The 16,139-nt window shown below is 38.3% G+C and overlaps 1 protein-coding gene across 5 annotated transcripts in view; it reads left to right on the top strand.

Annotated features, from left to right (window-relative positions):
- The window catches only part of pcf11 (PCF11 cleavage and polyadenylation factor subunit), a 41,364-nt gene that overhangs the window by 898 nt on the left and 24,327 nt on the right, over nucleotides 1-16,139 (top strand). For all 5 annotated transcript variants that reach the window (XM_048533479.2, XM_048533478.2, XM_048533476.2 and 2 more), the window contains exons 2-4: nucleotides 5,684-5,809; nucleotides 8,390-8,578; nucleotides 8,789-8,986. In XM_048533479.2, the coding sequence (XP_048389436.2) occupies nucleotides 5,684-5,809; nucleotides 8,390-8,578; nucleotides 8,789-8,986 (513 nt within the window). The remainder of the gene's footprint in view (nucleotides 1-5,683; nucleotides 5,810-8,389; nucleotides 8,579-8,788; nucleotides 8,987-16,139) is intronic.

The raw sequence follows: 16,139 nt of genomic DNA, 5'->3' as shown, positions 1-16,139 counted from the left end.
CTTTCTTCCCCCCCCCGCAACCCCCTTTCTTCCCCCCCCCCGCAACCCCCTTTCTTCCCCCCCCCGCAACCCCCTTTCTTCCCCCCCCCCCGCAACCCCCTTTCTTCCCCCCCCCCCCGCAACCCCCTTTCTTCCCCCCCCCCCGCAACCCCCTTTCTTCCCCCCCCCCCGCAACCCCCTTTCTTCCCCCCCCCCCCGCAACCCCCTTTCTTCCCCCCCCCCCGCAACCCCCTTTCTTCCCCCCCCCCCGCAACCCCCTTTCTTCCCCCCCCCCCCCGCAACCCCCTTTCTTCCCCCCCCCCCCCCGCAACCCCCTTTCTTCCCCCCCCCCCCCGCAACCCCCTTTCTTCCCCCCCCCCCCCGCAACCCCCTTTCTTCCCCCCCCCCCCGCAACCCCCTTTCTTCCCCCCCCCCCCCGCAACCCCCTTTCTTTCTTTCTTCCTTCTCTTCCCACCCAAACTCCGAACTGAGTTATTCTGCTTCTCTTCACTTCGCCGCCATCGGCTTGCTGTCATTTCATGCGAGAACAGCCACCCCCACCCAGACCACAAGGGACGCCATGTTGAGTGCTCGAGTTGCTTCGTAGTTCACTAAAGCCTCACGTTAAGTTTCGCGTATTTCATTTCGGGTGTTGCCTAGTGTTGACCTATTAATGACAGCTTAAACTTCGGAGTTCCCTAGGATAGACGAAGACAAATTGTTCCCCTTTTGAAGCCTTGCCATTCGTTCTTATTTCTTAGTTAAGGTACATCCATTTCCTTGTTTGCCTTTGTTTGAATACATTTCTAACGTAATTTGACGTTAATTGAATATCAGCAAGAGTGTAGTTGGGTTTTCACTTATGTAATTGGGTTAGAACGAATTAAGTTTCCTTTTTAAATTGCGTTTAGATTCCTACCGTGTTTTAAATGGTAATTTGTTTAACTGGTTCTTTGAAAAATGTTAATAAAGAAAATGAAATACGTTCTTTTGTCTTATTTCTTTCACAGACGTTACAAGGTTTTCATTCGTGTTTCATTAATTTTTTTCTTTCAAGAGCACATCATAAAGCTGAATGCTTGTGATAAATAACTTGTGCATTTTCGGAAGGAAGGCTGACATTTTCTTAAATCTGGAAAATTGCAACTTGATTAATACTAAAATATACCAGTGAAGATAAACCCAAACGTCAGTTTAGAATTTTTAGATACTCAACAAATGTTTTTCCATATGCTCATGGGTTTTGCTTCAGGTTCCCAGCAGATTCTAAACAACTCATTTTATAGGTCTTATAAACTAACAGCAACAGTAGTTTAAAAAAATAATGGCCACAGCCATAGTGCTGTTGGTTCAGACACAACTATCAAGCTTTTAATATTACCTTGCTCCAACTGACTTAGAACACATGGAACCAAAAGCAAGTGTAATTTCAATAAGCTGTTCTTTTGAATTTTAAATTCACTTTATTCTGCTTAAATTTGGATTTATTTCATGGGTAATGCAAAATAGGTTTAACTACCATTTTTACTTCAATTCACAAGTGTTGCTTTTCCTACAAAGCATGAAAGCAAGGCAGGTTTTATAATTTTAAACAATTATATCTTATCAGGTGAAATTTTGTAATGTTTTTTTCAGTGCCACATCCTGCAATTGGAGAAACTACTACATGAGAACAAACATCCTTGTTTGGTTCTAATGTTTGTGAACACAGTTGCCCCATTGTGACCTGTCTTACCTGAACTAGTTGAGCAGGATTACTTTCAGTAGATCATGCTAGCACTTATGTTTTACAAGGGGAAAGCCACAACCACATGCCTGCAATTGCTGATTTTAACCAGAGTTGCATTTTGCTGTGACCGTCCTGATCCACTTGTGTTCACTTTTGATGTCTCTTTAAAGTGTAAACTGCAACTGGTGCTGTTGCATATTGCCTCACTGATATGGGGCATTGGTACTTAAGGATTTAAATTGCACAATGGGTAATTTTTGCTGACACTGGATTATAACATTGACTTTAGTTCTGTCCTTATGACCTAACTGCTGTTCCTGACTTAGTTTTAAAAGTGAATCCACTTAGTCATAAATTCACTTCACTCATACCATTCTATGGATCCCGTAAGTTTAGTGCCAGTTAATTTACCCACAAAGTTCATAATTGTGGCATTGTCCATTATCTTAACCTAAGAAAATAAATAGCATCTGCAAGTCTGTTTCCAAAACAGCCTTAGTAGTACGGCTCAGCCAATCCCCCAACTGATTGCTGGGGTAGTGTGGATTGTTATGGTGGGGACTAGATTCAATAATGGGTAACAGTATGACATAATCTAATTCTGGCATCCCAGGCTGTTTGTGTATTTGCGCTCAAAATCTCAAGTTATTGTGACCATTACCTTCATTTGAGAGTACTGACAGGTCCTTGTGAGTAAATGGGTAATTTTTTAAAGACCAGGCAGTACGTCTCCCTCTGCGTTTGATGTTTCGCAATCGCCTGCAGTCCCATGTAGCTCAACTGAGGAAATAATATCTTAATTGGTGGAATATTTTATAGTTCCAACAATCTGAGTTGGAAGGTTGTTACTACAACTGCTGAATTTGATATTTCCCTTCCTAACAATATGGGTGTTCCTATGTCGCATGGGTTGCAGAACTTAAGATGGTGGCTGAGCCTTTTCAAAGGCAAATACCGCTGCCCACATCCCATAAAAGGATAAAATAAAAGGCTTACTATTGAATAGACAAGATTTTGCACATGATTCACAGTGCAAATCTGGTTCTCACTTGGCATCTGGTCATGGTGATGCACAAATTCGCACATTAAATGGGACATTAATTGCAAATGCCAAATCGTGTTTCATGGATGTTCTGGAGATAATTTTTAATCATGTTTCAGTGGATGAGGGGGAAAAGTGAACACATTGTTCAGTTTTATAAAGGTTTCTAATTCTAAATAAGAAAATTTGGCAGGTGCTTACTAACTTTAGATGTTGAGCCATACCCATGTAAAATTGATTGGGTCAAAGTTATGACTGGCTACATGAAATTGTTAACTTATGAATTTCAGTCATTTCAAGGTTATCCTGTTGCAACCAGACCCTGACTTAAAACAGGTGTTTTGAAACAATTGTCTCATCGGTGCAAGTTCTACAATAATTGTTCAAAGCAAAAACTGGACACTCACTTTCAGCAGTGCTAACCAACTGATGGTAGGGGCCTTTAGCATGATTTGCAAATACTACATGGGTTTCCAAGTTATTATTGCATGGTATATATTTGCGACCCAGGATGTGGTTCTCATGATGTTAACAGCACCAGTTAAAACTATTAAACATGATTTGTAATCATGTGCAATGGAAGTATCTAACACTGATACTTAAATTCTGAAAGCTGGATGGAATTACAAGTATTTTGGAACTTGCTCAAATGCATACCTTTTTTTAAAAAAAGCTATTTACACCTTACAACAATGGGTTTGTTGCCAAGTATTTTGATCACTTCACATATGTAATGCTACATGCTGTCTTGAAAGCCATGGACTGCATTGGAGAAGATATTAATTGGAATTTTTAATAGTAAGCAAGTTAACTCTGCTTGCTTTTTATGGTAACAGATTGTAAATGAGATTTTGAAGATGCTTCATTATAAATCTTGTGGTTCTTTCTCAAATAGTATGCTTAAACATAACAGATATAAACATGAAATTTCAACTCGACTGGTAATGTTCTTTTTGGCTTGATGCATCTTTGTGTAAGAAGTTTTAAGCTGAATGTGATAAAATAGAGTATTTGAAAATTAAATCGTTGAGTTGGCATGGACATAGGCTAGCCTGGACGATCGCCAACATTTATTAACAAGACCGAAAAATACGAGAAGAATAATGAAAGATGTGATTTGATTCTGGACTGTTAACCCACATTGTTATCCTGCAGCCTCTACCTAAAGTCAACTATTAAATATGCAATGTTATCTTGGACTGAGGTGAGCATCAGGTGGTCAACATCCAACGTTCACTTGACAGCAATGAAGTGAAACCTGGACTAAGCAGTTGCACAACTGTTCCCTGGCTTTGTGAGTCTGGAGGCTGGTGTGCATTGGTTCCCCTCTTTACCAGAAACAGTGATTTTTAGAACTGAAGTAGATTCAAGCGATCAGTTGATGCCTGCAGATCCAAATATGTTCAATTGGCGATGTTCTGTTGCAGTTTATATAATTGACACCTAGCTTACCTTGTGATCAAAGTCTGAAGGCAATGTTAGATGACTACATTTTCTTCAGAATGAATCACTTTTATTTACAATTTTTGTGAATAATTGAAATTCCATGCACAAGTTGTGTAATTTTGAATCAATATTCTTGAGTTCAGAGAAGTTATAAGATTATCTTGGAGTGCATAGCTGCCTTTAATGGATCAGTGTCAAAACTGCTCTGTTGCAGAAGGTATTTTATCAAAATGAAACACTCCAGTACAGAGCTACATTTTTAAGAATGCACATAATTAAAGACTGTTACAGACATCCCTCTTTTTTTTTGTTTATGGAAGGGAGTTGTATGTGCAGGAAATCTGGTTTTGAAATAACTGCATTGAGAATTGAAAGCATCCATTAGTGTTCCATACTGAAGTAAACTTAAGAAATTGATTGGAGCAAAGACCAATGAGATTTGCCCTCTGACTTATTGTGATTAATGTTAGCCTTGTGTAGTTGTGCTCCATTTGATCTCATCATTCTTATTCTAAATAAGAAAAGATAACATGAAATGAGTTGTTGGCAACATTGGTGGTGGCATTGATGCTATATAGTCTTCTATCAACACAAAGTTAATGAGCTAGAATTTGGATAAATGGGCAATTGAAATTTTCTTCATGAGAATATGAAAGATCAAAGGGATGTTAAACACAAGCAATTCTAGCTTCAATTGGAAATAGAAATTTAGAGGAAAACTAACCACACATTTGCATTAAGTGATGAGGTAGTGGGTCTGTTAAAGTTTTTTTCGTTGTAAGCTAAGTGATTAAAAAGAGTAGGAAGCACTATATTTCCCTTTGCAACTCAATTCATTGCCAATTTTGAATGTGGTATAAAATTGTATATGTGAAAACCCATTACAGTTGGTGTTTCATTTATATAGTTTACTGCCTTGTAGGGGGTTACCATCATTAGCAAGCTTAATTATAGAATTACTGATAGGAGGCTGCAGTGCCATTATTACGTTATTTACCCCAACATATCATTTGAGAAAATCACTGCACACAACTGCAAAGAAGGGTGCAGGCTGTAATGAACTCAATCCTTTGGGTGTGAAAGAGAAGTTCACAAATTACATAATGTTGAAACAGATTTTAGTTTTCTTTGGTTCAATGTATTAAAAAAAATTCTGCATCTTTACTGCTATAACTCAAATGAAGAATAATTGGCAAATGAATCAGAGAACATGGAAGACCTGCTTTGAAGTTCGAAACATGGTAGTGAACCATTCTAAGCTTGTGCAGCTTACTGTCAGTATAGTTTTCAGTCTCTTGAGATTGTTCTGTGATTTTTTAAAAAAATATTTTTCAGACTAAATCTGAAGTTGTTCATGCTGTTAGTCTCAAGTCACTGCTATTATTACAGAATTCAAGGAAAATTAATATATTATGATTTAACAAGAATTGTTTTGTTCTATTTGTTTACCTACTTTGCTAATGTTTTGAGTTTTCCTATTGCTGCAGGCCCCAGCTTCAGAGAAGCTTCCAGTCATGTACCTCATGGATTCCATTGTGAAGAATGTTGGAGGAAGCTATATTTCACTCTTTGCTCAAAACTTAAGTCTTATATTTTCTAGTGTTTTTGAAAAGGTATCTATACTTTAATCACTAGAGTAAACGTGAATGTATTTTTGTACACGTATTTGGATGTTTAACAAGTAAACATTATAACCTATTAGTGGAAGATTTGTACATTCATTTGTGATGTAGGTGAGATTCAACTTTATTTTGTCACTTTTGCATTGTACCTTATGGATTGGAAAATGCAGTTCACTTCATTACTGTTATTTATACAATTACTATTCTCTGTTTAGATTATTTAAGTTGGAAGAATGAAAGATTGACTGGATTTTATTGCCCCTTCCCAACCAATCTAACTCTTACTCTGTGCTGTAGTAGTTTGTTTGAAATATTAAACACTTTGAATTGTGGTTCTAATGGAATTTTATATTGAATAGAATCAAGTTAATTTTTGAACTGTGCTCTCACTGACTCCTGACAAGTTCATTATTTGATTGGTTATCGAGTTTAGTATCTTGGCTGAAATGAATTAGTTCATTTGACAGCATATTAATTGATGACAGTTGAAAAGTTGTGACTCATTTAAGCTGGTGATTAATTTTGTCAAACAGGCCCCCACATTGGCCTGTGTAAATTGTATGCCATGTAAATGTATGCGCACTCAACAGAATTGAAATAGCACTCCCAATTCCCATTTTGCCCATAAATAAAAGAATGTATCGCTTTTTTTGAAGGGTTTGACACATAGTTGCCAGATGACAGTTTTTTGCACCTTTTTGATTTTATTTATTTGACTTGCTTTAATCTGTGGCTGAGATAATGCTTCACATTTTTAGGTAAATTTCAGGATTTTTTTAAAATGGAAGGCTGCATTGTTAGATTAAGTCAAAATTCATTGCTGTCTTAACTGGACCATGTATGGAATGTATGCGTCTAGACGTTCCTATTGCTTTATATAGAAAGCTCCAAGATTGAATTTTTAATTACAGAACCAATTTTAGACAAGCCTGTCATGGGACACTATTGAAAACTTATTGTTTGTACTCACGTGTGTCATGGATCAATAGGAAGACTTCCAGAATTTAACTTGAGAGAACGCCCTGTGTATATGCTGAGTTCTACATGTTTTTCTGTGTACTGAGAATTTGCTTGAACATTGTAGGTATTGGTTCAGTTGCTCCATTGGATAAGACCAGGTGATAGCAAACGGCTAAAGTCAGCACTTGTGGAATGATTGTTAATGCATGCCTGCAATTCCACAATACAGCATTTTGAGCACCAGCTTGAATGTCATCCTCTGTCCAATATAACAATTAAAATTTGTGTTATTAAAACTGAACTTCGTTTTGCTAGTGTAACAAGTGCAATGTTGCATCTTTAAAGTATGGTTTCAATTATACAATCAGTGTCATATTTTTCTTAATTATGCTTTTTAATTGGAAAAAGACTTCAGCCATATGCATTACTTTTTGAACTCTACTGCAATCCTCTTGTAACTGAGTAACATGAAAAATCAACGCATCCATCACAATGTTGATAATCTGCACTTAAAAATGCCAGTGGAATGGGAACATAGGCAACAGTTGTGATTCTAGTGAAGAGTACGCAATTGCAAACAGCTGCAGATTTGCAGTGTTAGCCCATTACATCTGTGTATGGCTAATGTTTAAAGTGATCAGTTCCAGTTCTAATTATTGACCATATTTTATCAATTGTTTTTGTTTCATTCATACCTTATTGTGCCCCTTCCCGGTTAGAAGATTTCTTTTTCTTGAGCTCATCACAAAAAAGTAACTAGGGAATTATTTCCAGTTTGAGCCTTCCTGTCAACCCAGCACTCTGTTGGTATGTAATGCACAACAGGATGTACAAACTCCTGCTTTGCAACAGCAACATACTTTGCCTCTAAAATACATCCGCACCAGCAATTTAATGGTTCTTTTCTGTCATCAGCCATCCTGGTGCCTTTAGGAGGTAATTCTGAATTGCAGAACTGAGATCACCCCAATTCATTAGAAGTTTTACTCAAAGCTTTCCTGCCTTCAGTCAGTTGGGACTGGATTTGAACTTCGGAGGCAAAAAACAAATGGGCTAAATTCAGCACACTACCCTGTTGCTATGCCAGCTGTTTTGCCTGCTGAATTTTAATGAAAATTTCTAAAATGCTCAACTACATCAGTGAGTAGCCCTGGTGAGTGACAGTGTCATACTATGCTGAACGGTAATCGTGGCTTTACATGCTGGGTCTTGTTATGAATACAGTTTCAAGTTCAGCACTCAAAGCATTCCTCTCACTGTTAGTTACCACAAGGAAACTACTTGTTGACTAGTTTTGAGGGATAACCTCACATTCCAATGAATTGTTCAGAGATTTATTCTGTTAATCTAATGTGTCTGGAGAAATACAAGTTGAAGTGCAGTTAATATCCAAGTACAAATAGATCAACCAAAAATGAAGACTGTTATTTGAGTCGAGTGCCCATTGAGCGTAAGCTTCCAGTCATTGAAAGTGCTCTAGTCAGAAGAAAACTTCCCTCCTTTGAAATAAGTTGTCAAAGTAAATTTAAGGCTATGTTACTTGTAGTAATGAATGGATGTATTCTTCGGCATTTAACATTGCATAAAGCTGGATAATTGTTTTGTTCTTAGGTGGATGAGAGCACTAGAAAAAGTTTGTTTAAGTTGCGTTCCACATGGGATGAAATGTTTCAACTGACGAAACTTTATGCCTTAGACGTCAAAGTCAACAAGCTAGATCCTGCATGGCCTATTAAGCCTTTGCCACCAAATGTGAATAGTTCAAGCATTCATGTAAATCCCAAGTTTTTAAATCGATCGGTAAGTATTACAGGAATTCTCACGTATAGCATAAGGGAAATATTACTCTTCCAAGATGAATTAATGTGCTTACAAAACTAACTTCTGAGTGTAAATAAAGAAAATTTGCAAAATGTTGTGGTCCTCCTTTTATTTGCCATTTCTTGTACCAGTTTCCTTGGAGAATTGTAGAATATCCTGGTCATAACTTCACTTTCTCATTACTCGTAGCTTGAAGAACCTACCACCTCAAGTTCCACAGTTTCTCCTATTAACTCAGCTAAACAAAACATTGCTGAGTCACAGAAAAACGTAACACAGGAGCAAGAGCAGTTTATAAGACAACAGCTGTTAGCAAAACAAAAACAGTTACTTGAGTTGCAACAGAAGAAGTTGGAACTGGAATTAGAGCAGACAAAGGCACAACTGGTAAGTTCAAAGTCCTGATCACTAAATGTCATTACATTAGAAGCAATTTCTGTAGTGATTGAGGTCTAATGGGATTGAGGTAACGGTACTCTTTGGTAAGTTTTATTTCCTATGCTGTTTAACCGTGATATAAACGTAAACCCCATGTTTGTCAGAAAATGCAGATGTGCAAAAACGGCCCATGTTTCTTTAGGTCCATCACAGCACTTGCATCGTTTATTTAACTTGCCATGGCCATTTGTATTCATTGTTTGCCTTCAGCAGCTGTCTTGGACCGCATTTTATAATCCAACTCAGTTGAATGTGGTTCAAACAGACCAGGAATCAATGTGTATGTGATAGTAACTGGTAATGGAATCTGAAATCCTGTATGGCCTTAGTTCTGAGGGTATTAGATTTGAGAGCGTGTATTTGTATTAATAAAAATTGATACAATACCATTTTCTGAGAGCCCAACGTTGTTTTTGATTTTCTGAACTTGTGGTTTTGATGGAGAAATCATTTTTAACCAGTTGATTGGAGTGCTTTGAGGGAGTAATGTGCAGGGTATAATGGGAAAATAGCCCAGTTATATCAGTGCAAGGCTTTGTTATGCTTTGACTGCTGTGCAATTACACCATGGTGGCTCAGTGGTTAGCACTGGTGCCTCAGCGCCAGGGACCGGGTTTGATTCCACCCTCTGGTAACTGTGTGGACTTTCTACATTCTCCTCATGTCCTGGATGCTCGGGTTTCCTCCCAGTCCAAAGATGTGCAGGTTAAGTGGAGTGTCTGTGATAACTTGCCCGTAGTGTTCATGGATACAAGGATTAGCCGTGGGGAAAAATGGCATTACAGAGATGTGGGTGGGTCTGGGAGGGATGTTGTTTGGTTGGGTTACTGTGGACTTGATGGGCCAAATGGCCTGCTTCCACACTGGGGATTCTATGATTTGCAAGTAAGTGTAGCATCACATCAACAAAGATCAATCATCTTCTGCTTTCTAACTTGACTCATGGATGAATCATCATTTCCAGACAGAATATCCTTTAGATAAGGAGAGGGGATTGATTTGTAAAGCAGGCAAATCTAAATAGTATTGCACATCTCAAACTTGAATTTGTGATAATGGATTGGTGTTGAGCCCTTCTTGGGAAATTTTTCACTCTGTTCTGCTTCCATATTTGGGGATAAGTTCAGTAATTTGAAGCAATCACAGAAGAAATCTTACCAACACATGAAGATGTGAAGTATGTTGCTGTGCACCATTCACACCTATGAACCTTCAATATGGTTGTAATTAATACCAGTTATTTAAAGGCCTTGCACTTGTACACCAAAATAAATGCTTATTGACAAGCAGAAGATGATGAATGCATCAGATTTCAGTTACATTTAAGATCTTACTGCAATCCCTGAAACATTTTGGAAGATTGATTTTGTTGGCTGTGCTCAGTTGAAGTTTAAAATGAAGTAGTACTTTCACAAAGTAAACATAGTTAAATACACCTCTGACCTGAAGAGAGTTTAGGGAAATGCACCAGGTTTGGCAGCATCAGTGGAGATAAAGAGTTAATGTAAAGAGTCAACTCAAGTTCTGTTAGAAGATCCTGGTGAAGGATCACTGTACTCAACATTAACTCTCTTTCTTTGTTTCAGATTTCCAGCGCCCTCCGTTCTTCACTTGTTAATATTAGAGATACTTGAGTTTTGTTATAACCCAACATTCTGCCTCCCTTTAGTTCTTGAGAGTCTTCAACTGTAAGCATCTGTGAAAGATAAATGGTTACTAGCAGAGGTGTCTTGTTTTTCCAGCATACACAATATTTTGCTTATATTTTCAGCCTGAACTGATCATAGCCGACAAAACCAAGTGTTGGAAAAGTTTACTGGCTAGCATCTGTGTTGAGAGGGACAAGTTTAACGTTTAGAATTCGATATGACACTTCGGGACTCCATGGATGTAGAAAAGTATTGGAGTTATTGAAATAGTCATATTTCTGACTCTTTTGTATTCTGAAGAAGAGTCACATTCAACTTAACCTTAACAATATCTCTCTCCACAGATTGTGCCAGATCTGTTGAGTACTTCTAAAACTTTTTTATTTAGGATTTATTGGATGCTCCAGGTATCAGGAGACTTTTTGGAACGACTGATATTCTTGTAGAATCAAAATGCGTTCTTGTGACTCATACAAAACTTTTTCAAAGCAAGGAAAACCCTAACAATTGATTACACATAATAATAGTGCTTTAACTTTCAAAGTTTGGGTTAGTTTTTTTAAAATTTTCCTCCATTTTTAGTCGTACAGCATGGAAACAGGCTCTCCAGAGTCTCTGCTAAGCCTAATCCCAAATGAAACTGATCCCAGCTGTCTGCGCTTGGCCCAAATCTTTCCAAACATTTCCTATTTATATACTTACCCAAATGTTTTTTAAATGTGACTGTACTCCATCCACCACTTCCTCTAAAAGTTCATTCCATGCACAAACTACACTCTGTTTTAAAATAAAAGTTGCCCTCTATGTCTTGTAAAATCTTTCTCTGCTCACCTTGATATGTGCCCTCTAATCTTGAATCCCCCACCCTAGGTGTGACAAAAAAATTCCACCTGCCATTCACCTTGTCTATACCTGTCATGATTCTATAAACCTCTAAGGTCATCTGTTAATCTCCACTCCAGTGGGAAAATGTCCCATCCTATCTCGCCTCTTTGAAACTCTGAAGATTGCTGAAACCTATCAGGCTAGGCTGTAGCTTAGTGATTGTTGCCGCCTTGTCCCTACCAGTCCAAGTAGCTGCTGTTTTTGATGTTGGAGATGTGATATCGCAGTTTGAGCATTGGCTATTTTTGGGACCGCTTTAGTGATGAAGGCAAAGTAACTGTTACAAATCATTTTTAGTTTATTTTTGGGATGAGTATTTCTTGCAAGATCAGCATTAATTCTCATCCTTGATTGCTGTCAAGGTGGTATTAAGCCACTTTCTTAAAGTGGTGCAGTCTGCTGCTGTAGGTTTGTGCTCAGTGCTGTTTGGAATTTTTTTTCCAAGATTTTGCTCCCTTAACTGGAAATGACAGTATAATTTTGAGTCAAGATGACGTGTGACTTGGAGAGTTGCAGTTGTTGAGTTCCTGTGCATATGCAGTCTTTTTCCTTGAGTTTGTAAGGTACACTGAAGTATTCTTCAAGTTTCTATCATTAATCCTGCATGGTACATGCTGCCAGTATCAGAGCTTGAGAATTCAACATCTAAAGTTGCTAATGTGGGGTAGGTTGTTTTGTCTTGAATTTCATTAATCTTCAGTGTTATTGGATATTAAACTCAATTAGGTAAATAGAGCAGTCTGTCAAACTTTTTTTGATTATATAGGTGATGGGAGGCTTTTGGGAGTAAAAAGGTGACAGCACTGCTGTATCTGTGGATAGTCCAGTTAAGCTGCTTGTTGACATTAACACCAAGGATGGCAGAGATATTTAATTTCTACATTGTGGGTGGTCATGATCTTTCATTCATTACTTGCGAGATGTTTAGGAATTGTGAATGTGGCTACAGACTGCTTTGGCATCTGATTAGTTTGCAAATTATACTGAATATGGTGATCATAATGAGCATCCCTACTGTGGACAATGATATTGAAGGCCAACAAAACCGTTGAAGCTGGCTTAACTCCTGTCATTGATGTCTTAAACTGAGATGGTTGCCTCCAACAACTGCAATCGTGTGATGGGTATGACTGCAAGCATGGAGAATTGGTGATATCACTTGGTCCAGTAAACTAAAGAACCAAGGCGTTCTAAGGACATAGCTTGAATTTATAGCAGATTATGTTTGAATTTGACAAATGAACTTGTATTAAAAGCTAGTCTAATGTTGATCGTATAATTATTGTTATAATGCATGTCCATTAGGGAAGAAGATTAGTTGTCCTTTAGCTACATGTGAACTCCACACTCAGCAATGTGATTCTTAACTGTACCTATGAAATGACTTCAGCCACCAGGCCAAGGAACAATTAGGGATGGGCAATAAATACTAACCCAGCCAGCAATGCCCATATGTCAGAAACGAATAAAATCAGGAAAAAAAATGCTATTTTGACAGTCAAAGTACACTGTCTTGTGGTTCACCTCAACCCATTATGGATGCTACTTCATCGAATAGTAAACACTTATTTCCCCTCGTTAAAGCCAGGCTCTGCCTGATCATTTGTTTTGTATCTTGTTACAACCACCATCATAATAGATTCCATATGAGAGGTGTTATGCTATTTGAACTGTGGTTTCCTGTTTTTGCCTCTTGAGTAAAGGTGTTGCATTTGCTGTTTTCCCAACCCATTGGGACCTTTCCAGAGGATGAGGGATTTGAGAAGTTTATAATCCACCTATCTGTCATTTCTGCCACTTCCTTCTAAGCTGCTTCTGAGTTTCTCCCAAAATGCATCTTCACATCCTGAAATTTCAATTCCCCATGTTTGTGCTCTATCATCAGAGGGCCAATATTGGCTTTGGTTGCTCTTCTATTCAATAGCTTGTAGTAATTCTTCATATCCTGGCCCACCTGGCTGCATTTGGCCCATATTGCTCTAAACCAAGCCTCTTCGTATACCTGTCCAAATCTCTCGCAAATGTTATCATTGTATCTGCATCTAACACTAGTTTTGGCAATTTGTTCCACACATGCGCCAGCCTCTGTGTGGGGAGGGAAAAGTTGCCGCTCAGGTCCCTTTTGAATCATTCTCCTAACCTTAAAAATATGAGGCTATTGATAAATCTTGTCTCATTGCATATTACCAGGTCTAGGAGAGTCTGTTCCCGGTTGGCTGTAGATTGTACCGAAGATCTTGTACCAACTCATCTTTCTCAGTTTGATTTTCCTAAACTACGTGTAGATCTAAATAATGCGTATTTACTGCTGTACATTTCTTAACATATCCTATTAATCTTAATTGCTCTGTTCTTCAATGTAATTAGTGTTCAGGGTGATTGTAATGGGGCATCCCTATAAGCTAGTGCAACAAGTGACCTCTTGCCTTTAGTTTTTTCTCTATACAAATTGGTAGTGCATCTTAGAATCTGAATTTTGGTGCAATAAAATGCATTGGCCTCGACATGTCTGCACTGGTAGACATCTTTCAATTTAAGGTCATTTCTCAGTATTGGATTCATGCCATTTCTCAGTATTAGATTCATGGCATAGTTGATTAACAGAGTCACCCTGCCATCGTTTAATACCTTGCTGTCATTCTGCTATATCAAGCATGAGTATAGGAGTTAGGAGGCCATTTTGTGGCTATACAGGATGTTGGTTCAGCCACTTTTGAAGTATTGCATGCAATTCCTAGTCTCTCTCCTATAGGAAGTATGTTGTGAAATTAGGAGTTCAGAAAAGATTTAACAAGGATGTTGTCCAGGTTAGAGGGTTTGAGCTATAGGGAGAGGCTTAATGGGCTGGGGCGATTTTCTCTGGAGGTCATAGGCTAAGGAGGAACCTTATAGAGGTTTATAAAATCATCAGGGGCCTGGATACAGTAAATAGCCACGGTCTCTTCCCTGAGTGGAGGAGTCCAAAATTAAAGAACATAGATTGAAGGTGAGAGGGGAAAGATGTAAATAGGACCCTTTTGGGCAACTTTTTTCACGCAGAGGATGGTGCATGTATGGAATGAGCTGCCAGAAGAAGTGGTGGAGGCTGGAATAATTATGACATGTAAAAGACATCTGGATGGGTAAAGGAATAGGAACGGTTTAGAGGGATATTGGCCAAATGCTGGCTAAGGGACTTGATTATCTAGGATATTTGTTTGGCATGGATGAGTTGGATCGAAAGGTCTGTTTCCATGTTGTATATCTCTATGACACTATCAATACACCTCCCTCTTTAACCAGTACTGGTGTCGTGCCCTCTGAATCAAAACTGATTTCTCCCACACCAATCTTATAGCTATGCATACTCAGCTAGACTCTTTCCTTGCACACTGCACCACTATTCTTTCTCCCTACTCGGGTGGCTATCTGTACCATGCTATCTTGATCATTTAGCTCATGTACCTTTTTACTTCTATCCTCATGAACAAGATTGCGTAAACTCAAAATCCTGTTGGGCCATTGAGGTCTGAGGCTCCTTCACTTCTGCATTCGCTTCCTTTACTTACTTCACTTGCAGTCCCATTTCCCATTCCTGCCTGCTGACATACCTTAGAAAGCATACTAAGAAATATGATTGCCTCCTGAAGCAAAGTACTTCCCATCTCTCTAATGTGTCACTGTTTGAAGCTCCACCTCCAGCTAACTTACTGAGCTACAGTCAGTTAATACAAACATGTTTGTTCTGGATCACACTGGCAACCAGAAATGCTTTCATTATAGTTATTCTTCTTTTATAAATTCTATTTTGGTAGTGCCTCTCTTTATTACCACTAACTGCCAAAACAACTTAATAACAGAATAGACCTTCACCACTTAAAAAGCATTTCAGAACTTTTTTTCTAATTTCCAGCTATTTACACACATTTCTTAATAGCTGTTAATGCAATTGGCAGGCATTCACCACCTTCTGCATGAAGTCACTGTTTCACACCGAAAGAAATAACAATTTGAAGCGAGCAGATTCTGCCAACGTCAGAGATTCTATTGTTCTGCCAGCTATTGCCTGTTGCAGTGTTCTCCTCTTGCCCACTCCTAGAGGCTGTAAATAGATACAAGAAGCTGCAGATGCTGGAGAATCTGACATAGCAAGGTACAAAGCTGGATGAACTGAAACATCAGCTTTCCTGCTCCTCTGCTGCTTGGCCTGCTGTGTTCATCCAGCTCTCCACCTTGTTATCCTCGCTGCTGTAAATCTTTGTTGACAGTGGTTTAAAATGAAGTATAGAAAGTATTCATCATTCAAAAACTCAGAGAAATTGGAAATACTAGAAGTAAACGTTTTAGACTTCCTAAAATATACAGGTCTGTCAGCATCATTAGAAGACAGAGATTGATGTAAGTTTATGTTCACTGTGATATATATATAGTTCTTCCAACGTTTTCAACATATTCATTTTCTTAGTGTGAGCTTCTGACACACAAAAACATTTTGTCTGATTGCTGGTGAGCACAAAAAGCAATCAAGAGAAAATATATTTCTGCAAATGTTTAATGCATACTTTTCATGCTAAATTTGAAAATAAATC

The sequence above is a fragment of the Stegostoma tigrinum genome, chromosome 6 (assembly GCF_030684315.1).
Source record: "Stegostoma tigrinum isolate sSteTig4 chromosome 6, sSteTig4.hap1, whole genome shotgun sequence".
Classification (NCBI taxonomy): domain Eukaryota; kingdom Metazoa; phylum Chordata; class Chondrichthyes; order Orectolobiformes; family Stegostomatidae; genus Stegostoma; species Stegostoma tigrinum.
This window is presented reverse-complemented; position numbering and strand designations above follow the sequence as displayed.